This window comes from Antennarius striatus, chromosome 5 (assembly GCF_040054535.1).
Source record: "Antennarius striatus isolate MH-2024 chromosome 5, ASM4005453v1, whole genome shotgun sequence".
NCBI classification, from domain to species: domain Eukaryota; kingdom Metazoa; phylum Chordata; class Actinopteri; order Lophiiformes; family Antennariidae; genus Antennarius; species Antennarius striatus.
The window spans coordinates 10633276-10657609 of NC_090780.1; the positions used below are offsets into that span (position 1 = coordinate 10633276).

The 24334-nt window shown below is 41.8% G+C and overlaps 1 protein-coding gene across 1 annotated transcript; it reads left to right on the forward strand.

Annotated features, from left to right (window-relative positions):
- The first annotated feature begins 4741 nt into the window (after nucleotides 1-4741).
- On the forward strand, nucleotides 4742-17635 carry epha2a (eph receptor A2 a). The gene is made up of 17 exons (XM_068314860.1): nucleotides 4742-4911; nucleotides 5686-5753; nucleotides 7330-7966; nucleotides 11431-11586; nucleotides 11701-12033; nucleotides 12879-13006; nucleotides 13130-13307; nucleotides 13424-13526; nucleotides 13731-13783; nucleotides 13871-13996; nucleotides 14088-14273; nucleotides 14361-14422; nucleotides 14733-14942; nucleotides 15104-15253; nucleotides 15503-15696; nucleotides 16227-16382; nucleotides 16864-17635. The coding sequence occupies exons 1-17, from the start codon at nucleotides 4836-4838 to the stop codon at nucleotides 16970-16972; spliced, it is 2925 nt and encodes a 974-aa protein (XP_068170961.1). The 5' UTR covers nucleotides 4742-4835; the 3' UTR covers nucleotides 16973-17635.
- The last annotated feature ends 6699 nt before the right edge of the window (nucleotides 17636-24334 follow it).

A 24334-nucleotide genomic window follows, 5' to 3' on the forward strand; every position in this document is an offset into this window, starting at 1 on the left:
CACACACACACACACACACACACACACACACACACACACTCACACACACACACACACACACACACACACACACACACACACACACACACACACACACACACACACACACACACACACACACACACACACACGTCAGTTTACTGTAATCCCTGTGATCACACAGTAGAGCCCACCCAAGGTGGCCAACCAGTGTGAATTGTAAACAGTAAACAAGATGGACCTTCCTGTTTGTTTTGTTTGTTTGTTAGTTAGTGTGTATGTGTGTGTGTGTGTGTGTGTGTGTGTGTGTGTGTGCGTGCGTGCGCGTGCGCGTGCGCGTGTGCGTGTGCGTGTGTGTGTGTGTGTGTGTGTGTGTGTGTGTGTGTGAGTGGAAGGTTTGGCTACAGGAGAGAAAGAACCCATGCATACTAACCCAGCTGTCACTGCTGTAAAGTCAGACTTGAGAGACCACAGGATGCAAACTGGAGGGTCACCGTGTGTGTGTGTGTGTGTGTGTGTGTGTGTGTGTGTGTGTGTGTGTGTGTGTGTGTGTGTGTGTGTGTGTGTGTGTGTGTGTGTGTGTGTGTGTGTGTGTGTGTGTGTGTGTGTGTGTATGTGTGTGTGTGTGTGTTGTCATCAAACACCCCCAGGCGTTCTCCACAGCCTCCTGCTTCCTTCCTCCCCTTTGTTAAACCTGCGAGCCAGACTTCGTCAAGCTGAGCACACAAACTAATGCATATGAATGTGTGCTGTCATCTTTATTAGACTCCGTTGCCAACATCCATTACATTTAACACGGGTCTTTAGTGACAAGGATTTCCCTCTCAGTCCATGTTAACTCACTGTTACTTGGCAGACGTGGATTATGCTGACCTCAGACTGGGATAAATTTGAATACACAAATTGTGAGAAACAAAGAGCAATCATGAGCAGCGGAGAAAGGCAGACTTTCCACTGACAACCTATTCTTTCTAAGTTGTTTGGCTCTAGTTTATGGTTGGCTTTTTTATATGTCACCTTACAAAGGTCCTATCAGCTGTAACAAGTGGACATTTAATATTTCATAGATGAAACAGTTCTCTAACAATCTTCTTTTGAATTCTATAATTTACTTGCACTTAGCGATGATTAGACTGAAACCGCAAACAGACTCTAAACGATGTAATGTCTGAGTAATGTTCTCTGTTTTCGACCACATATTCTCAATTTTTTTGTTCTTTATAAGTCCAGGACCTGTTGCAGCCTGCTCTTGCTTTTGTTTCTCGTTGCTTTGCTGAACACAACATAGGCCACAAAGAACACACGCCCACTCCAAATTCCAGTTAAGAGAGGTAGTGTTTTCAGGGTGGCATGTGGTGCTTTAAAAACATGATGACTGAACCCAGGTTGGAATAACAATGCTCTTCAGCCCAGACAATAGAGCACAGAATAAGCTTCCACAATATCCATCCTATTAGCCAAGGACACGAAAGGATTGTGGTTTGGGATTGTTTTATGGTTTTACTACTAGATCACTCTTTTGTTTGTAGATGTCTTGTGTTTTTTTTGTTTATATCAATGGAGGTCTTTCCATTTTATTGAGATTAGTTTCTTTCTATTGTGTACATGTGTGTCTGTGTCTGTCTGTCTGTCTGTCAGTGTGTGTGTGTGTGTGTGTGTGTGTGTGCGCGTGTGTGTGCGCGCGTGTGTGTGGGGAGGGGTCCTATCAGGACATGACATGAAATTAGTCCATCAATAGTTTTGAATAGTGCTTCATAATTTTGTTTTCCTCTCTTTTAAAAAAACAAAAAACAACAACAACATGCTTTTATTATCCCCTTAGGAAAATTATTTATCCACTCCAGCCTATTGTTACATTGCTCAAGGGCACCCTGGCAGTGCTCAAGAGGTGAACTGTCACCTCTTAATTGCTAGTTCAAACTCCAAACTTTTTTTTTCTACATGGATCTTGGACCGCCACCCTACTGTCCCCAGCCCCAGACCCAGTGGACTGAACTACTGCCGCCCCATTAGCTATGCTGTAAAGCACAGAGTTTGGCCTGTGTGCTTTTTATAAAATAAACTAAAGGATTAGATTCTCCTTTGTGGGTGGAACATTCCTGCCTCATGGACTCATAAAAACCTTGTAAAACCACAGGATTATCTCAAAAATGCAATATCTCCCTTGGTGTCGTTCCAGTCCTCTGAGTCAGGACTGACGTGTCTTGATAAATTCAATGATTTGAATCGCATGATGAAGCCAGGTTGTCAAAACATCTTTGTTTAAGTCTTGGAAAGTTGGCAATGCTGACATCAAAGATTATCACTATAAAATAATAAACTTAATAATATAACTCTGTTGTTTGATGCCAAGTGGACTTGCAGTTACTGAGATTTCTATGGCAAAATATGTGAAATGACTAATAACTCATTTTCTCAATAAATAACAACAAAATGTTTCTTCTGTGAAATGTTTACATTTACTGTACTTATAATATTGTTTCCTAGGATTTGTTTGATTCTTGTGTGCTATTTTACTTACATAAGTAATTTGGGTACTTCTTCCCCATTTGATGGTGAGTTTAACTGCATAGTTTCTTAGCAAGAGTTTAGGGAGCCGTCACTGAGATGTCGACATGGTGGAAAACAGTCTGTGTATTCATGTCGGCAATACACAGAAACTACCCAGTGCTTTAAACTGGGATTCACTTCTCTGATTGCTGATGCCATTTGAAGTGTGAGGAAAGCAGAGGTGTGACACCAGCAGTGTCTGAATGACATGACATTGCTGCTTCAGCCGCTAGTCACTGACCCTCATAATGCAGACCCAGCCCCCAGTGTGAAGTACTTTTGTGTTGTCATCATCCTCAGAGGCCCAGGACTGGGGGGAGAGAGAAAGAGATTGGGGGTTGTTTGGGCACCTGGGGGCTTAGTGTTGGTAGGGTGCTGTCTGCTCTCAGGCAACATTCTCCAAAAAAAAGCTTGTATTGTAATGAAAGCATTTGCATACTTGTGTGTTAGAGAGGGTGTTAACCTTTGACACCTTCAAGAACAGGTTGACAACAGAGTCCTCTTTCTCTACAGTTTAAGCATTAACACACTTGAAAATAACACCTTAGTGCGCCTCAAAAGTGTATCAAAACCAAATAGAGTACAGAAAGGAGTGCTCGAGTGAAGGAAGATTGCTTCAAATGGCAGTTCACACTCAAAGCAAAGTGTGCCAGATGATTTAAAAGTGAAGGACCCGTGGGTCTTTGGCGATGGCCATACATCTTTGTGAGATTGAAAGAAAAATGTTTTCCTCTGAAATGATGTTGATAAAAAAAATCCTCTTTGAGTTATAAACAACAAACATTGATAGAAAGTTAACAAATAATGATCAAATTGTCCAAACCAAGAAGAAGAAGATGATTGTCATAAAAATGCAACTTCTGTCAAGTTCAAAGAAACAGTTCAATGTGAAATTCAACAGTTTTTATTTTAAAAACAAGAAATATAACTTTGGAGCCTTTTTTTTGATTGTCAGTAATCCTTATGTTCAATTACAATTTGTATTTGTACACAATTGAAGTAGTTGTCATTGGTAGGTCAGAGAGCCATAATTCAACCCACACTTAACTTGTTAATCCATCATTTCGCCAACTACTTTTATTCTCTATTTGTGTGATTAATGTCCGTGTATAACTTTGGACAAGACAATATCCGCCTCTTCCGTTGATATTTTTGGGGGGTCTTTGTCATTATGGGTGATTGTGTTCATCTCTTGGATTGAAGGGCTTCTTTCTAAGTACATGGTGCTTCACAGAGAAGACTTGACTCTGACATTCCTCCAGATAAGGGTTGCTAGGTGACACTATTGTCTGATCTTCTTTGTGGTCACATATTCATACTCAGATTGGAAGTTTCTTTATGAGGACTGTCTCATTAGTAGTCATATATTCATACCAAACCACCCCCCTACTTGACCCCTCCTTTACCAGTCGTGGGAAACACAAGTCCTGGACGAGATGTGCCGGTTTCAGGCAATTACTTGGAGGATGGTCAAAAAAAGTGCCCGACTTAAACACTCTTTCGCTTTGTCTAAAGTCCAGAAGCATTCATCTTGTATTCCTCACACTATTTGTATGACACATTTGTAACTAGTTACAACAAACATCCAAAAAAGGATTCTGAATTCATATTTTAAGAAACATGTGCGAATGTCCACAAACACAAATTTAATGAAATGTTTGCATCCATGTTACATCGTATCTCGGTGCTCGATCTTTAATTGGATTCTCACACCACGTGTAAGACATGACATAAGAGTTATAGAAGAAACATTTCTTTTGAGGAAAATTAATTGAATACATTGCTTTGTTCAGAATAGTTACAACTCAGCATCTTAGATAAATTCATATTCTTGTCATAACATCTATGACAAGACATTTCTACTACTAATACTAATACTACTACTATTACTACTACTACTACTACTACTACTACTACTACTACTACTACTACTACTACTACTACTACTAATAATAATAATAATAATAATAATAATAATAATAATAATAATAATAATAATTTAAAGTTACGGGCAAGCAAACATTTAAAAATGAATGTACAGTAATACCGTAACTTGTTTCTGACGACCCACATCCTCCTCAATGGAACAGGTGTGGTCCCACCCCTAACTACCATATTTGGATAACTCCTACATTCCAGGGCGCGCGGGGCGGGGTCATCAGGAGCCTTGTCAATGGTGTGTTGGCTCGTGGTCATTCAGCCGGTTGAAACACGGGAAGTTGAGTCAGACGGACGCGCCGGAGTGGACGAACGTACTTTTTTAAGAACAGAACTCCACGACTTTTAAATAAAAGTCGCGTGTAATCATGGTACACCGTCGAGTCAACTTCTTTTTGTTTTTATTTATTCACCAATTTCTTACCAGCCTTCAATCTAAAGAACGTAAGTACCTTTAATTAACCCCGTGACTGAAGAGACGTAGGACGAGCGCAGTTCGTGAGTCAGGAGTTTGGAATTTTATGGCTTTCTCGAGGTTTCACTTTATATTTAAATATAGACAAGTCCTGAATGTGTTCACCTTGTAGTTGTGTTTTGTGTTAATGTCAGTAGATACACCATAGCCTGCTCTGGTTAAGGATGATTGCATTTGAACAGCTGACCCTCGTAGTACTATTATATGAAAAGTAGAAAATCACATTTCAACATACAAAAGCTTAAGAAAACTTTTCCTTACTTATTTGTGTAAGGGTCCACGAAGGGTTAAGGGCCACTTGTGAGATGCCTTAACATGTCAGCTTTTTTGTTTCACGAGTGCAAATTCATGTATTTCTCCCGTCATGGCAATTTACCGGCCCACGCCTTTCTCAGACATTGTTCGTCCACTAGGAAAGAAAGGAAAGAACCCTGGACCTGGAGGACACGGTCATTGAAATCCTGAATCAGACCGACATGGTTCATTAAAATGTCAAGGCATGGCATGTGCCCCTCATAATGTTCTCGGCCTCAAACAGCGATCCGGGCTGTGAATTTACTTGTATAAGCAGATTATAGTAACATCAATGAATAATCATGAAAAATGTCTTCAGTGAAAGAGGTGTCTTTAGTTCTGTAAAACACTGAGGTTTCTGTCATGGCTTAATGCTTAGTTCTTGATGCATCAGGTGTTATTTATTAATTACATCTATCTTACTATGCCATGTTCGTCTGTTTCTTCAGAAATATTGCTGGATATGAGTGCCTCAGGATCAGAGTTGGGATGGTTAACTTTGCCAAATGAGAACGGAGTAAGTACTTATGCCTCAAAGGTGCTTAAACACAAAGGTGTTTTACAGTTTCCTGTGGGAAATCTATCTATCTATCTATCTATTTATCTATCTATCTATCTATCTATCTATCTATCTATCTATCTATCTATCTATCTATCTAAAGACTTACGCTTAAAAATCTAAAGCTTTGTTTCTCTATGTTAACATTATTAAAATAATTTTATGTGAAAATGTTAAAGTTGCAGAGTTCTCTCTGCGCATTCAGTCCTCAAGGAAAGCTTGCAGGGAGAGAAGGAATCAATTTTGGTTCAATGAGCCCGGCCGGTCTCATGCAAATACTGCTCTTTCATAAAAACTGTGTAAATAGCATTAAAATGTCAAGGTTCAGCTTGCATTTAATTGTATACTAGTGAGGTACATTTTCACACAAACGATGAGAGTTTCGAGTCTGATACCAAAATGACTCTGATTTTTCGTTTGGGATTCCTCCCTGATTTCAGAGAGACAATCTGTGGAGTTGTTGGAAGACATAAGTAAAAGAGACTGACAGTCTGGTCTCAGAGTGGAGAGCCATTCCTCTATCTATAGTTCAGTGGCTTTCTATCTAAAAAAAGTAACAGGACATCGCCACTTCCGCTTTTTGGTCTACATTTCTTGCATGAGCATCTGAGGATCTGAGGATTCTCATTTTACCTTGGAGGATTTTCCCTCAGCTACCAAGCTTTTCTGTGTAGTCATTTGTAAAGTTTTCACATACTTGTAAAGCATTTGTAGAAGGGATGAGTATATGGAATGTGTAGCTTTGCCCTCTGGAAAGGTATTTCAACATTCATTTTCAAAGTGTAGTGTGTGGAGGAAAAGAAAGCAAATATTTATTGATAATAGTTACCTGAAATGCCTGTTTTAATATAGGAATTTGCAGAGGTTTACAAAGTGTAATGATGAAACAGAGTGTCTCAAAGTGCTGCTGTGACCTGATATAACATGAGAAATATCTTTTAAAATCTTCTAAAATCTTTTACCTTTTGTCTCCAACAGCTGTTAAAATAGGCTAATACACATACAAGCATTAATTTACCACCTCAAATATACAGTGTAACATTTTAATGTTAGACAACGGCTTTTAATCTTCTGCTCGTCAATGCTTCCCTCTCTTAAAAAAGTCTTAATTGCTGCCAGTTTTGCTACCATGCCTTCACGCTGTGCCTTTAAAGCTCATTTAACTGCCATAAATCTCAGTTGGCATTCTACAGTAGTATTTCCTGGATTTAGCTGCATGTCACACACACATGCTCCCCACCAGTCTGGTAGTGGAAAGCCACACACGACGTGAGCACCGCATGTGTTTAAGCCAATAATCTTAATATGTGGAAAAGTGCCTCTGCTTACCCTTGCACTTTACGAGCTTCTCACTCACCATGAAAGAAGGGGTGTATCATCAATAAAACCTCTCGACATGAACAAAGACTCCGAACCCTGTACTTATTCCTTGAAAAAATTGCATCTTCTCCTTTCATTATTATTGCGTTTCAACGCTGACTGGTGACCCTAATGCTAATCTATCTCCCCTCTTTTTCCTTTTTCTTCACCGCAGTGGGAGATAGTCCAGACTGTGGTGAACGGCTCACTTTTGTATACCTACAGTGTTTGTGGAATTGAATCTATGGAACAGGATAACTGGTTACGCACAACATTCATCCAGTGGAACCCAGGGGCAACTCGTGTCTCTGTGGAACTCAGCTTTGTTGTGCGAGACTGCAACACCTTTGAAGGTGCTTCTGTTGCCTGTAAAGAAACCTTCAACCTTTTCATCTCAGAAGCTGATGCTGATGTGGGAACCAACTTCCGTAAAGGCCAGTTTCGTAAAGTGGCCACCATCGCTCCAGATGAGGTCACACGGGGTCGTGTGCTAAAGGTCAACACCGAGACCAGGAGCATTGGGCCTCTGTCTAGAAAGGGCTTCTACCTGGCTTTTCAGGACATGGGCGCGTGTGTGGCACTGCTGTCTGTCAGAGTGTACTACAAGACGTGCCCGTCCACAGTGAAGAGCTTGGCGGCCTTCCCAGAGACTGTGGCAGATGCTCTCAAGGAAGTGGAAGGAGCCTGCGTGGAGAACGCCATCAGTCCGACCACCCCACGAATCTACTGCACAGCTGAGGGTGAATGGGTGGTTCCTTTGGGTCAGTGCCAGTGTCTGGCTGGCTATGAGAGTACTGGGGATTCCTGCCAAGGTAAGCACTTCCCTAAACACTCAATCATCTGAGACATGTTTGTGCTGCCTTGTGGGTTGTAGTAAATAAAACACCCTAACCACTGCTTTGGAAAGGTGTGAGGAATGAGTTCAGAGGAATGTTAATTGTGTCCGGTTTTGCTTGGAAGTCTCTCAATGATGCTCCAGATCTGTTGTGAAGTTGGTACGGCAGCACTGGGTTTTAACATGGGATGTATCAAACATTTTGGTTCAGATCTGGAAGCATACACAGATGTGCTATGGATCTTAATTGCTGCGAACGTTTCGACAGCCTCCCTCCCGTGCCTCATCTCTCTGCCTGTTGGGCAATAGCACATTCTGTTGCTGCTTTTTTCCCAGGACTATGAAATTAAGGATGGGTTCATTCACTAGGTCCCAGAACCTATGTCCTAATTCCACACAATGTTTTCATATTAAGTTTAGTGTGTGTTTACAGTGAAAAATTAACAAATGTCTAACATACTGGTATATACACTATAATAAATAGTTTTGAGATATAATGTTAAAAAAATGGGAACATACAAAGAACGACAGCCGAATTAATGTTAAATACTGAATGTAAAAACTGTAAAATGAACAAAGAATAAATAGATGTCCTCAGTAGAAGACATAACTGTGGTTATGTTCTCCTACTGTTTGTGTGGAAGTTGTACTTTTGGTATTCTGGGTGTGGCGTGTTGAAACGCCTGGAGGATGTGTGGGAGGAGGGAGGGTAAAGTGAGAAGAGGAAGGAGAGAGGAAGGGCTCTGTGTAGCGCCGGTTTTCTGAAAGGAATTCTTTCATCCTCACGTCACCTTTTCAACACGAATATACTGAAGAAAGGGCCGTGTGAATATGTCAGCATGACTACCTGAGTGGAATGTCTTCTGCTTGCAAGTATTTGTTTTCCAGTCAGTTGCTTAGGTAACAGGAACCACAGATTACAGGGATGGGTCCGACACGCCTACCAGAGGTTAGATTGAGTCAGACAGTGGTTTATGACTCTTGATGGGTCGAGTCACCTTGACTGGCACTTTGGGCGCCTCTATGAGTCGTTTTTGTGAGAAAACGATATTGTTCTTCCCAGCTGAAGAAACTGAAATTGAATAATTTGATGTTCACTGGAAAGTTTATGCTGTAGTTTACGACATACAGTATTAGGATTTTAACAGCATTTACAGTTCTTGGATAACCTGAGGTCTGACCATCCCAACTGCTTTGTACAAGATCTATTCGTTATAGTCCTGACTTGAAACTCAAGTTTCATTCATTCATTCATTTGTTAATTTATTAATTTGTTAATTCATTCAACTTCCTGACAGCTTATTCCGCTTTTGCGGGTCACTGGGGCTGCTGGGACCTATCCCAGTAGATTAATGGGCGTGAGGCAGGGGACACTCTGAGCGTAACACCAGTGCGCTGCGGAATTATTACTATTATTATTATTGTTGTTATTGTTACTATTGTTATTATTATTTTTGTTACTTATTACTACTACTGCTACTACTATTACCATTATTACAATTATTATTACAATAAAAGTTAAACAGCAGTTATTAGTCATTTGTTCCAAACATCTCGCTACTTCCAATTTTATGTTTGTTGTATAAAAGGATATCCCTGGATGCTCCTGGCTCCAAAGATCCCAACTGTTGTGGGAACAGGAAGTAAAGTGAGATGAGGTGGAATGCTGACTGACACAAATAAGCAGGTTGTCCTTGGTCTGAGTCAAAGGGTGCGGAGCAAGTCGACAGTTGGCGCATGAGGGTGGTTAGTTTCGTGGCCGCTTAGTTAGGTGTGGAGTGTAATTTAGTCAAGAGGATTAGTGGAGCAACAGGACAGCTGTTAGCCAATGACATGCCCCGCTTTGCCTCCCTTTGCTCTTTCATCCGGTTGTTAACACACGCAACGAGCTCCCTAATCCATGTTCCCACTCATTAGAACAATGGGCCAACACAAAGAGCAAAAAACAGATTCAATTAACAGATGCACTGGTGCGTTACATTCAGCCCTTTTCAAATTGTGTTTTAGTCACAAAGAAAAGCGCTGGACAATCAGAAGAAAAAGTTCCAATTACCAGCAACCATTAAGGATGGTTGAATACAAGTTTTGGATCAAATAAAAATAGTTATTCAGCCATTTATGTAGATTAAAAGGTGTATCTTCAAAGACATGGTAAAAACTTCAAACCAATCATGAGAATCCAGCATTATTTAACAAAAGATTGCATTAATGTGTGCATTCTTGCTTTGCACACTTGCCACCATGTGCAAGCTGAGTAATACAACATATTTATGGCACAGCTCTGTCCAATCTCGGGAGACAATAGATGAATAGGGCTGAAGTTTCTTTAGTACGTGACAGAGGTCCTGCTGCCACAGCTCAAAATGAAATGGGCTGGCCCCCTTTTCTTGTGCGAAAAGACTTCAGCTACACCCCCACAGCCGCCAAGTGGCTCCCTAGAGAGAAGTTCTGTTGGTGCTCCAGACCTTTGCACCATCCCCCCAGCCACCCATCTATTCATCTTCATCCCTCCTACTCAAACTCAACCTGCTCCTTCTCCAGTGAGGCGATACTTGAAGTGCAAAGGTCCTTCTGCCTGGGCGTTGAAGTAACACTGCCACGTCTTCAGCACAGGGTTCACTCAACCTTTTCTCACCTTCAGGGGCCAGATGAAAGCCTTCATCCATGGGAAATAGCAGAGTGAGAGCAGAGATAGATTTTGTTCAAAACCATTCTATTAGAGTTTGTTACTGTGCTGAAGCTCTTAAGCGCCCAACAAACTGTGTGAGTGTTTCACAGATACTGAAAATCATTCTCTTCTCTGGCAGCTTTTTCCCTTTCCCAATTCTCTTGTCCTCTTAACTATTCAACCTCGAATGTTGTAATTGGCCACAAGTCTCAGGAGTTAGAAAAAGGAAGGAAGAACGGGAGGAAATGTGGTCTTCCAGACTGAAGTACAGCTCTTGCATCCTGGTTCTGTCCACTCTGCACATTCATTAACCCCCCATGCCCTGGAAGGCTGTTTATCTGTGCGCTCAAACGTCCATGGTGACACCGTGCTACCATTATCCAAGGTGCCACTTCCTTTGGCAAAAACATGATTATCATCAGCCAAACATTATGAATGGAGAGTTCACAGCGGAAAGGCAGATCAGATCACCTGATGGATTTAATGCCCTGCTGTTATCCGGTTGATGCTGAAAGTGCGACCTGAGATCAGGCCTCCAGCCGAAAAAGGCAAGTGGAGGCAGATCCTGCAGGGAAATCCCTGTTCATTCCTCTGCATTCAAAGACTCCATGATTATAGGTTACTCACAACAAATGCTTCCTGTCAAGTGGAAAGGGCTGGTAATACAGAGACAGCTTTATTTTGATCAGCAGTTCCTTCCTGTGTTTGTCTGTTTCACAGTCAATCCTGTATGACACGATTAAACTGAAGCACATCTTGTTTCTCTCACACAGCGTGCAAACCAGGATACTTCAAGCCGAAGGCGTCAACCAAATTTTGTCAAGTTTGTCCTGATAACACTAAGCCCTCCAAGTCCGGTGCCACTGAATGCCAATGTGAGGAGGGTTTCTTCCGTTCCCCCTCAGACCCTCCTACATCCGCTTGTTCTGGTAACAACACTTCCTGTGTTATTACTGTTACTATTACAACATCCATGTTCAGCTCATTAGAGGCAGGTCAGACGATCAGGATAACCATTCTGTATCATCTGCTTTCTTCCCCAGCTCCACCCAGTGCACCTCGTGACCTGACCTCCACCACCCTTTCAGCAGAGGGCAAGCTGCAGCTGTTCTGGAGCCCACCACTGATGACGGGGGGCCGCAGCGACCTCACCTACAGCGTGGTGTGCAATCGCTGTGATGGGGCCTTGTGCATCCCCTGTGGGGAGAAGATCATTTTTGAGCCAGGTCCTGCAGACCTGAAAGACACCACGGTCGTTGTTACCGAACTGGACTCCCATCTCAACTACACCTTCACTGTGGAGACTCACAGTGGGGTATCCCACTTTAGTACTGAGAAGCCCACTGCAACCATCACCACTGCTCTGGACTATACTGGTGAGCTTCATCACACTGAATATGATTCAACCTTGTCTTTTTCTTCTACTCAGGTAGACTTTCCTACTTTATTGGTTGGACTCAAACAAACCACAAAACCATTTGTAAGACTAACATTGAAAATGCAAAATGTTTTTTATTTTGTTCCTACTTTCTTAAAAGTTGGGAACATGGGAATCCTTTCCCTGTGTCCTAGTGTTCTCTTTGTTGAAACATAAAATTCTTTACTGTGAGACAAATGGTTCTCACTCAGATGACCTAAGTTTGAATTCTGTTACATGTTTAATAATTTAGTAAAATTTCTGCTAGTTTTAAGGTGACGGCCAGGGGTAAAACATAATTCATTAAGTGACATATTTTCTCTGGCCCTGGTCTTGTTCTTGTTATTCAGACGTCCCCCCTGCCTAACCCTTCTCCTTCCTACAGAGCAATGAATCTGTGGTTTAGTCATGCTTCTCAGCCCAAGTCTTTGATTTTTAATAGCACTAGTTTGCAATTTTCTGTAATTGACTTCAGACATGTCATCTCTTTGTAAATAAATTTAATTTATCTAAAACATGAAAAAATTTGAAACATGAAGGCAGTCATTTAGATCACACTATCAGTGTATTAAGTATGTTTCTAACTGTCAAAAAGAGAGTGGAGCTCCAGGCCCACGGCACAATGTGTAAATTAAAGAACTGGTAAAATGTTTAGATTGTATGACACTGTCAAAAGTCTTTTGAGTTTAATGTGTTTTTACTCACCCACTGAGTCCCAAAGGCTTTCATTCTCAAAAGTCCTCTCTAAAGCCCATGATTACTCACTAACTGTTACTTTGCTTTCCGTCTCTCACCGACCGTTAGATCCCCCCAAGGTGACGTTGATCCATCTGGATGATCGCAGCGCCACCAGTCTGACTCTGTCCTGGACTTTGTCTCACCGGCCTCCAGCCCACATCAATCACCGCTATGAGCTTATGTACCGCAGAAAAGTAAGATGGAGTGCTTTGTGCCCCTTTGTGTTTCTTTCCCCCATTCAGAGTTCAGGCTGTGTTTTGACATTTCCTAAGGTGTTCTGCTTAAAAAATATCCTAATTTCTCTTTTCCATGTGCAGGATGATGATGTTGACCGGGATGTGACCACCTACACAGTCCTGATTTTGGAGAAAACTTCAGTCCAGATTAATGACCTTACCCCAGACACTACTTATATGTTCAGAGTCCAGGCAATAAGTCTTGAAGGAAACCCTGGTAGCTATAGTCTGGAGCACGAGTTCCATACGTCCCCATTAGGTACAAGCGGCCTCCACATCTGCTAAAGATGAAACACATACTTAAATATCTTTTTGTATAAACTTTTCTTTGACAGACCCGATATCATAAATGCTTTTCTCTTTGTGATTTCCCAGCTGAATCTCAGGTACAGAACAACACCACCCTTGTGATGGCTGTAGTATTTGGAATCGTGGTTATTCTGCTCACTGTGGTGGCCGTCCTGCTCTTTCGTAAACGGTTAGTAATCACATAAATGTTTTCTACCTGCAGACCATATGTGCCACAAACGTAAGCCCGTTCTCGTGGACGGTTTATCAGTAATAGCCAGTGTCAGACATGAATACAGCCTTAGTCTTTGTTAGCATAGACTGACCTGCACTTACTAAAAGCTAGTCTTTATTCTATTTAGCTCAGTAGTGATTATTCATGCTTTTCTCCAAGGAGGCTGAGCTCTCGGGGGAGGGGTGGACCTGAGGATCCATACTTTTCGTCAGGTGAGAAAACAACAAATAGTAACACAGTACTATTTGGAGATGAATCCATATTTGTAGCATAATACTTTTTTTGTTTTTTCTCTTTAGATCAGCTCAAGCCTCTGAAGACTTACGTCGACCCACACATGTATGAGGACCCTAACATCGCCATCCAGAAGTTTGTCACTGAAATTGACCCGAGTGCCATCAGCAAACAAAAAGTGATTGGTGTTGGTAAGTGTTATTAAATCCACCTACCTTTCATTTAATGAAATCCCCGAGTGAACTTTGTGACATTTCCTCCTATTGTCCTTTTCTTCTATAGGAGAGTTTGGGGAAGTTTTTCGTGGTTTGATGAAGACTTCTGGGAGAGGAGAGGTGGCGGTGGCGATTAAGACCCTGAAACCAGGGTACTCTGAAAAGCAGAGGCAGGACTTCTTGAGTGAGGCCAGCATCATGGGCCAGTTTTCACATCCAAATATCATCCGCCTGGAGGGAGTTGTGACTAAATGTGAGTCATGACCTCAGAGAAACAGCTCTCCCAACTTGTTTGCATCACATACTTGTATCTAAAATAACTTTTGGTTTGAATTTTCAGTCAAACACATCATGATTGTGACAGAATACATGGAGAATGGAGCTCTTGACTTATATTTGAAGGTAGGTGCCTCTATTTTGAACCTGACACCCAATGGAACTTAATATATCTGGTTCTCAGAATTTGTTTTCCTTGTAGACTACATGTATTTTTGTAATCCATACATTGAATTGTATGAATTGAATCAAGATGTTATAGGATCATGTCTTGGTTGAGCACAGTGACTTCCTTAAAAACTTGTTTTCAAGTAGCAGAGTTCCCACAAAGTCCCTCTGCCCAACCAGGAAATAGTCTAGCATATGACCCCAAAGAAAAACCCCAACATGTTCCATACCAGAGAAGTTCTTTTAAATCAATGTCTTTTTCCTTTAGGACCGCGATGGAGAGATCCCATCATATCAACTTGTGGGGATGCTGCGTGGGATAGCTGCTGGCATGAAATACCTTTCTGACATGAGCTATGTTCACCGTGACCTGGCAGCAAGAAATGTTCTGGTTAATAGCAATCTGGAATGTAAAGTGTCTGATTTTGGGCTGTCGCGTGTGCTGGAGGATGACGCTGAGGGCACCTACACTACAAAAGTAAGTCTGAACGTCACAAAAAAGCAACAGAGAATGACCTCTGTGTTTCTTTTTCTGTGATTTCTATGACTCTATAATCTGAAGTGTGTTTCTCAGCACCTTTATGTTTCGACTCCCTTCAGCCATTAAGTATGATTTGTTAATTTTTTTTGTTCTGTCAGGGAGGTAAAATCCCCATCCGGTGGACGGCCCCTGAAGCCATTGCTTATAGGAAATTCACTTCGGCTAGCGACGTGTGGAGCTTTGGAATTGTCATGTGGGAAGTCATGGCATTCGGAGAACGACCCTACTGGGACATGAGCAACCATGAGGTAAGTTTCACCTGTCATATCATCTCTCCAACTCTTAATGGTTGAGATGAAGGATTGTTCTGGCCTGTGTGTTTCAGACGTTAATGTGTATTACTGCTTGAGAGTCTGTGCTACGTAGGTGGTGATGGATTGCTGCCTGAACTCCAGCATAGTTTCCCATCGCTGTCTTTGCTGTTAAGGTCAACATAGGAGCGCCACAGCATGAATGTTCTCGAGATCCAAGAACTGCCTTTGCTCTGTTCTCGTCAGGTCATGAAGGCCATCAACGAGGCCTTCAGGCTTCCTGCACCGATGGACTGCCCATCCGCCATCTACCAACTCATGCTCCAGTGCTGGCAGCATGACCGCTCCAAACGACCTCGCTTCTCAGACATTGTCAACATTATAGACAAGCTGATTAGAAGCCCAGAATCTTTGAAAACCATCGCTGACTTTGACCCACGGTATTTTTTTTTTTTTTTAAACATTTAAAGTAAATGAGATTAAATTAGAAGAAAAACACGAGTAGTTTAGAAATAATTTCAGGAAAAATAAACATAGGGCAGCAGATGTCTCAGATGTAGGGCGATTAAAATCATAGGCTTCATCTGTCCACACATGTAAATCAACAAAGATAAAATCAAGCAAACATGCCAGCATGTCATTTGTTGTTATATGATCTGTACAAAAAGTAAGTGTTGAAAAGGTAATTTATGTTACGGCCATTACATGACTTGGGCAGCGAGTCCCTTGAGTATCTTATGAGCCAAGAAACAGTCCCACATGTGGCGTGTATAAAATTATATTTACATTGAGACTTTAAGTATGTAATAAATTCTGTGGGGAAAGATGTGCCTGTACTACAGGAGAGTGTTTCTCCTCTATTTTAAAATCATATCCATTTCCTATTTTTCTTTGACCAAAGCATGTGTAGAAGAATCTGTTGGAAAATGATCTTATCGCACATAAGTAATGCAAGTGTTGTTCCTCACAGCGTGTCCATCCGCCTGCCCAGCACCAGCGGCTGTGACGGCACCATGTTCAGATCGGTGCCGGAGTGGCTGGAGTCCATCAAAATGAGCCAGTACAACGAAAGCTTCGCTCGTGCCGGGATCACAAACATGGAGCAGGTGTTCGCCTTAAGGCATGAGTAAGTGCATACATGTCACAGATGCAGCGCTGCCACGCCGAGCCCACTTATCCAGCATGTGCTCACATTTGTAGTAAGACAGTGAAAGTATTGAGGTCTCAGCTTGAACATTTGTTATCCAGTGTATGGGTGCAGAAATACTCCACTCTGCCTCTGCTCAAGTCATTCCTCTCATTCTTTACTGCCATAACATAAAGGTTTATAACGTTTATATGTAAATTTAGTCAGTGAACATTTTATTATTCTTATATTTTGACCATTTTACATTACAGGTACTTTAATTGATTTTTAAGTTTTTATTTATTATCTGATGAGGATAATGTTCTTTTTCAATTTAGAAGTTGCTCAACAAACTTTCCTGGATGTCCGTAAACATAGTTAGAGATCACTGCTCTGTAAAGACTGCTGTGATCTATACATGTGAGACAGACTATTTTGTTTTTAGCACGTTCAAAAGGTATCATTTATCTTCTGCTTTCAGAGACATCAGAAATATTGGTGTACGGTTGCCCGGTCACATGAAGAGGATAGCGTACAGTATTCTGGGTTTGAAAGATGAGACCAGCTCCCTCAGCGTGTTTGCAGTGTGATCTAAGCATTCCTCCAAATCAAAGTGCACTGAACGACCATGGCATTTCAATCATGGACAAGGAGGACTGAAGTGTGGGATGAAACTGAGCTATGCCGTCATGTTTTTTCTTTTTGTGGAGCATGTGGCGTGACTGAAGCCACTCAGAAAGGACTGAGATGAAAAACACTTATGTACTTTATGATAACATGAGATAATTTATCTTTAAGTATAAATATTTTCTACTATGAACATAAATCAAATTATGTGATGTAGTAAATTAAAAGAATATATATGCAAAATGTGAGACAATGTATGAATGGGTTGACTTTTAGTTCTGAATGACTGAAATGTTTTCTGCTTTGTGTGATCAGAGAGTTGTTCTTCTAAGCACTCACTTTGTCCTACCAGTGTGTCTGTTTGTTTTTTACAGTTATGATCGGTGAGACTTACTTTGGATTTTGGAATGTTTTTTCCACTCAGGGCAAGAATCATATATAATGTTTTGTAGTCTCTGGATCACATTTTCCAATACGTGTTTACATATGTCTTAAACAACTGTCCAATCTTTATTTAATATTTATTTTATTGTATATTTATGTAATTTGTTACATGAGAAATAACATTCCTGGTGCATGTTTGCCAGGCTCTATTTCTGTATTAAAATAAAATATGTTGCCTTGTGACTGAACCACTTCCTTCCATTTTGTAGTTATTTTAATTTGTCTAAACTGACACTGTTGGATGAATAGCAGCTGCCAATTAGGTGACAGGAACATTATCCACTCACCTAAAGGTTGGTGGTTCCAGGCCCAGTGTCCATGTCGATGCATCCTTAAGTAAGGCGCTTGCACCCCATGTTCCATTAGGTTACCCACTGTTGTCCACTGTTCCTCAGAGGTGAGTCCAATACAGATGATGTGGTATTAAAAAAGCAAATGAAATCAAACTCTTCATCTGGCAACCACCAGCAGGTTGCCATTTTTGCTTTGTGATGAAATGCCTTCACAGCTATAAGATGGAATGCTAAGGAATTTGTTAGGGCCTCCTCATCCTTTCCACCAGTTGAACTTTTTTGATCCTTGCTCTTCCTTTTCGTGCCAGCATCAGATCAACAATTCCATTTGCCCCATATTTTCTGTTATGCATTAAAACCTGCAGAATTTTTTTTAAATTCCCCTCAAGTTTCAGCTGCAGTTTTCATATTTTCTTACAATGGGAAACAAGGACAAAAGTGATAGATGCACTAAAACTCAAAACTGTAGAAATTACAACATTGCAATACATAAAAAAAATACATAGTCACAAAATAGAAAAATTTAATGTCACCTCTATAGCGTTCTTCTACATCTTTGTTCACTGTACAGTAGATATGACATTATAGACTCTCAAGTACAGTTCAGAAATAAAGATGACCTTTACATACTTCCATTAGCACACAAGTCACTTCTACCACAAATACTTGTATTTTAACATTGACGTGCTCAACACATGATGACCTAATACTGTGTGTTGACAGAGACTTTTCCATTCACTTTATTTCAGTTTTACTTGTAAGGCACCGGATCATAAAATGTTATTAAGGTACTTTCCAGGTAGGCCTGCTCTTATAGACATAAACTTGTCATACATGAGAAAGCACTTTGGCGACAGGGAAGGAATAATGTCTTTTAGCAGGCAGAAACAGTGAGCACACCCATAATGGGCAGCCCTCTGCTTGGCATTTACAGTAGCTTCACCGGTGAAAATCAAAAACAAAATTTTTAACACAACTTTTATTTTTTACATTTCTTATCATTTCACACTACTTCTTAACAGAACATGTTTTGGTGATCCAAAGTTGATCAAACTGGTGATTTTGTCATGGTGGAGAAGAATGTTGCCCCTCGACACAAGCATGCTAAACACCCTTCTGGAAAGATATGTCTTGAAATGGTATTTACTGTTTTATTATTTAAATGGACATTTAGTCATAAATATGATCTAAATTTGTAATCGAAATTATACAACATAAGTCTATTGTCCAGAAAAAACAGATGATAAAACATTGTGGCAGATAATTATAGACTGTTCTCTCACACAGAAGCATCACCACACCCTTTCTCATACAAACACTGAGACTCATATGCTCCCAGCCAAGGGAGTGGCCACAAATTTTGTCCTCAATACAATAGATCAGCAACAGTTCCATCAAGAATGTCTACAGTCTGTGTCATGGTCTAGTGTGGTTGAATCACTCAGACACAAGCATGCAGTGAGCTGTAAAGAAGTAATTTGTCATTGACTGGTTAATCAATTAATTTAAAATGAGCTCTCTCGGGTGCTTTCAGTCCGTAGGGTAATTTCCATAAAGATGATCATCCTTTGTACCCAGTGTGGATGAAGTTTGAAGTAATTTTTCTAAGGGATCAGGAACACTACCTCAGAAAAACCACTTCCTAGATCATATAAATATCAATTGATAGGTATGTAGTACTGCTATTAACTTTTAAATTGTAAATTATTTTTGATCTTTATTGTAAATTGTTGAAAAATGTGTTTTGTGCTATTCATATAGTACAAGAAATCTTCAGGTCACCAAATACTTGTTCGAGCATAGTGAACGTGAGTGAATATTCTCCATAGAATACTTTCATCATACTGTTCAAGACCTGAAAAATGGTACATCCTGAGACTGAAAAGAGTCTTGATGTTTGATTTCTGAAGTCCTCAAACTTAAGATATGTCAGAGATAAATATTTGGTGTATTAGCTGCTTAATATTCTTTGTAGTCTGCACAGGTCCAGATGGCAATAATATTAAAACACTCACTTGAGAAAATAAAATCACTGTAGATATAGCACTGAGTCAAACCTGATGGTCATCTTTAGTTGTTTACGGAATATTTCAAATTTGCAATAAAGTTGTATAATTGTATAAATGCAATCTAGATCAGGGCGGCACGGCGCAGTGGGTAGCGCTGTCGCCTCACGGCGGACGCGGGTTCGAGTCCCGCTCTGTGCGGAGCTCTGTGCCCCGTGTCTGCGTGGGTTCTCCGGCTTCCTCCAACCTCCAAAAGCATACACTTATTTGTGTGTGGCTCCGCTCCCCGCCTCACGCCCTATGCCACTGGGATAGGCTCCAGCTCCCCGTGACCCGCTGCGGCCGATGTAGCGGTGGTAATATGAAAATGACTGACTGACAATCTAGATCAAATGTAAACATGAGGACCGGGGCTCCATGAAACATCATCGTGGAGCGTAGCGACATCCAGTGGTTAGAAAAGGAAGTGACTAATGAAAAGCGACCCACAGAAGAGTAACCTTGTGCATCTAAATTGTACAGGATCACACATAGCAGAATAATGTCTATTTAAATTGTGACTGATGATTTTGGGAGAATTTGTCATATCAACAAAAAAGGACAGATGGATGGACAGACAGACAGACACTTAATTAATCCCGGAGAATATTGCACATATTCACTGCTCAGGCATTACATAGTGAATTAAGACTGGATAAACACCAGGAGAAAAAGAAACACTGACAGCACAAGACATACACTACTACACTAACAGACACATGCAGCACTAACAGGACATATACTAAACTAAAACTAAAATATAAACAGTATAAAACAAAATAACATAAAATAAAAATAAAAAGTGAAAGTGAAAATAGCTGGAGGCCCACATGGTAGGTAAGGTACACCCTTCTTACGTTGTAGGGCATGTCACTATCCAATATCACAACATGGCAACTTCTTGGCCCCACTACACTGCAGCACAGGCTAACATCCCATCTCCTTCCCTCCATTCAACCCCGTGCTGACCTCGCCACCTACCCCCTGCTCCTCCTGAGAGAGTCATTGTACCCCCTGATGGCATGGGGCACGAAGGAGGACCTCAGCCTGTCTGTGGAGGCGCTGTGTGAGTGACAGCAGTCTGCCACTGAAGGTGCTTCTCTGCTGGGAGAAGGTGGTGGTGTGTAGGGGGTGGCTGGTGTTATTCATGATGGCCCTGACTTTGGACATGGTCCTGCTCTCCAGAAGCGTCTCCACAGTCCAGGCTCAGCCCGACACTGAGCCCGCCCTGCGGATGAGTCTATCAAGACGGTTCATGTCTCTTTTCCTGGCCCCACCACCCCAACACACAATGGCATATGACAGCACACTGGAGACTACGGACTGATAGAACACGAGAAGGAGCTCAGGACAGATGTTGAAGGAGGCCAGCCTCCTCAGGAGTACATCCTGCTCTGCCCCTTCTTGTACACACAGTCCGAGTTGAGTGACCAGTCCAGTCTGCTGTCTCGCTGCAGTCCCAGGTACTTATACTTTCCTACCACCTCCACTTCACTGCCCTCAATGATCACTGGCTGTGGAGAGGGAGGTGCCCCCCGGAAGTCCAGCACCATCTCCTTGGTCTTGGAGATGTTGAGCTGGAGCTGGTTCTGTTGGCACCACTCCACGAAGTCAGCCACCAATGCCCTGTACGCCCCCTCATCACCCTCCTGGATACATGCCACAATCGCAGTGTCATCGGAGTACTTCTATATGTGGCATGTATCTGAGTTGTGCTTGAAGTCCGATGTGTAGAGGGTGAAGAGAATGGGTGATAGCACCTATCACCTAATAAGCCTAACCTGCTGCACGTCCTTCCCATCTCTGTCTCTTTGTCTTGCCAGCCTCTATAGATCAGTCTCTCCCTCCTTACTGTCCAACCTAGCATACAAGTCATCATAAGCCCCTTGTTTGGCCTTTGTTACCTCTACCTTCACCTTACGCTACATCTCCCTGTACTCCTGTCTACTCTCCTCAGTCCTCTCAGTGTCCCACTTCTTCTTAGCTGACCTCTTTCTCTGTATACACTCCTGTACCTCCTCATTCCACCACCAAGTCTCCTTTCTACTTTCCTTCCACATGACACACCAAGTACTCTCCTACCTGTCTCCCTGATCAAATTAGCTGTAGTTGTCCAGTCATCTGGAGTCTGTCTTTAACCAGGGCTTTGAACCGGTTCATGGAACGAAAACAAAAACTGGAAACTTTTGGTATTTTTGCAGGAACGAAAACGAAAATGAAAACTTTATATTTTTTCATGTTCCGGAACAGAATCGGAACAGAAAATATGTAAACCGGTTAATACTGGTCAACAGCCGATTGACCAACAGCCAATTGACATGTGGTCAAAAATATTTGACCACATGTTTCACTTCCTGTCATTCACTGGACGCGGGATGAGAGCAGAGAGAAGTAGCAGGTATCAGCAGCAGTTAAGAAAAGGGAAGGCTCCCAGTCACTATTTAATCATAATAGGTAAACACTGCAGTATATCAATCTTAAAAATTTATGATTTAGACATTAACTCATTGGCTGCAGTCATTTTCAGAGCAGTGTGTCCCCTTACTGCCAGCGCTTTGTAACAATAAACGAGCTATGGGAGAAGCACAATGAAGATCTGTTATTCGGCAATAAATGACATGGTGGAAGTTATTCTTGTCTTATTTCATGTAGTGTCTAAGTAGGAGGCATAAGCCTTAACTACAGGGATATAGCTGTCATAAAGCAGAGGTGTAGTGCTGTGGTACTGTTTACTGTAGGGTAGGGATATATCTATAATTATATTCTATAGTATATAAACTAATTGCTTTAGTTTCCAATTTAAAAGTCCTTAAGTTACTGTATTTTGCGCACCATTCGGCTCATTGTATAAAGAGGTGCACTCTAAATGATGGAGTTTATTTCTGTACTTTAACCAGACACACGGCACACGTTATTGGTCGGTGCATGCTAGCTAATGGAAGCAAAAAGGTGACTGTGGTTGAACTGTGTTGTACTAAGTATTTAAATTTCAAAAAATACACCATTATTTTTTAAATATGTTTTTATTTCTTTATTGTTTTGATAAATCTGTGCTAAATCCTTTGAAATCCTCATCTTCGGTCTGCATTGAAAATCGCTGACCGTCACGTTTCCGGATGTCTGTCCGGTTATGATGCCGACTTTAGCGAAACATCGAACAAAAGTCGAAGCAGAGACGTTAGTCCAGGATCCGCAATCCACACACATATTGAGGAGGTGTAACTCGCTCGGCACTGCCTCCAGTCCTGGTAAACGTGTGTTCACGTCTCTCATCCATCACTCCCACGACGCACGCAGCTCAACTTTAAAGGCTGTTTACACCTATGTCCAGAGATTGGAATTCTTTTGTTAATCCTCCCAGGATGATGGCAAGCTCTGAATTCAGCCGCTTGACGTGTTTTTTTACAGAAGTGGTGGTGTGGGCATGCATGGAGTCACAGATCAAGAGAGATGGCGAAGCGGGTCTCTTTACGTGAACCGGAACAACCGCGGAACTGATAGCCTGGAGTTTACATATTACGTCGTAAGCGTGTCTCATCACTGACGCCATTGTCGGGGGTCATTAGCCAGACAAATGTGGTTATGTAGCATACCTGCAGTACAGTACCGGCATACACTGGACACCGGTACCTACCAGAGGTGAGCTCCTTCTCCTCCAGCTCACATCCTACCTGTGGAGCATACCCACTAACAACATTGAATATCAGACTCATCACTCTATCTGACACACTTTTTTACCTCCAGGACATTCCTAACAAACTCTTCCCTCAACTCCTACTCAATTTCTCTTCCTATCTACACAATGATAGAACAACTTGAACCCTGCTCCTAAACTTCTAGCCTTTCTACCTTTCCACCCGGTCTCCTGGACACACAGTAAGTCTACCTTCTTCCTCTGCATCATGTCAACCGACTCTCTACCTTTTCCTGTCATTGTTCCAACATTCAACGTCCCTACTCTCAGTCCTATACTCTTGGCTTGCCTCTTCTCTCTTCCTACGAGCACACTTTCCTCCTCTCCTTTTTCGACCAACAGTAGTCCAATTTCCACCGGCACCCTGTGGGTGAACATCACCGATGGCGGTCGTTGTTAACCTGGGCCTTGACCGATCCGGTGTGGAAGTCAAAGGTTTGATTCGCATGTTTGCTTTGGCAAAAGTTTTATGTCGGATGCCCTTCCTGACACAACCGTCTGTATTTATCCGGGCTTGGAACCGGCCCAATAAGACTGGCTTGTGCCCTCTTGCGGCAACATTATTATTATTATTAATTATTATTATTATTATTGTTAATTTTTCCAGCCTACTTTACGATGGGACATCCATTAGACAACCAAACACAACCGTACAGCTGGGCCGCAACTGATCTAAGAACAGCTTCGGTAATCCATCCATTCGTCTTCCACCGCTTATCCGGAATCGGGTCGCGGGGGCAGTAGCTTCAACAAGAAGCCCCAAACTTCCGTTTCCCCGGCCACCAGCTCTGACTGGGGGATCCCAAGGCGTTCCCAGCCCAGTGTTGGGACATAATCCCTCCACCTGGT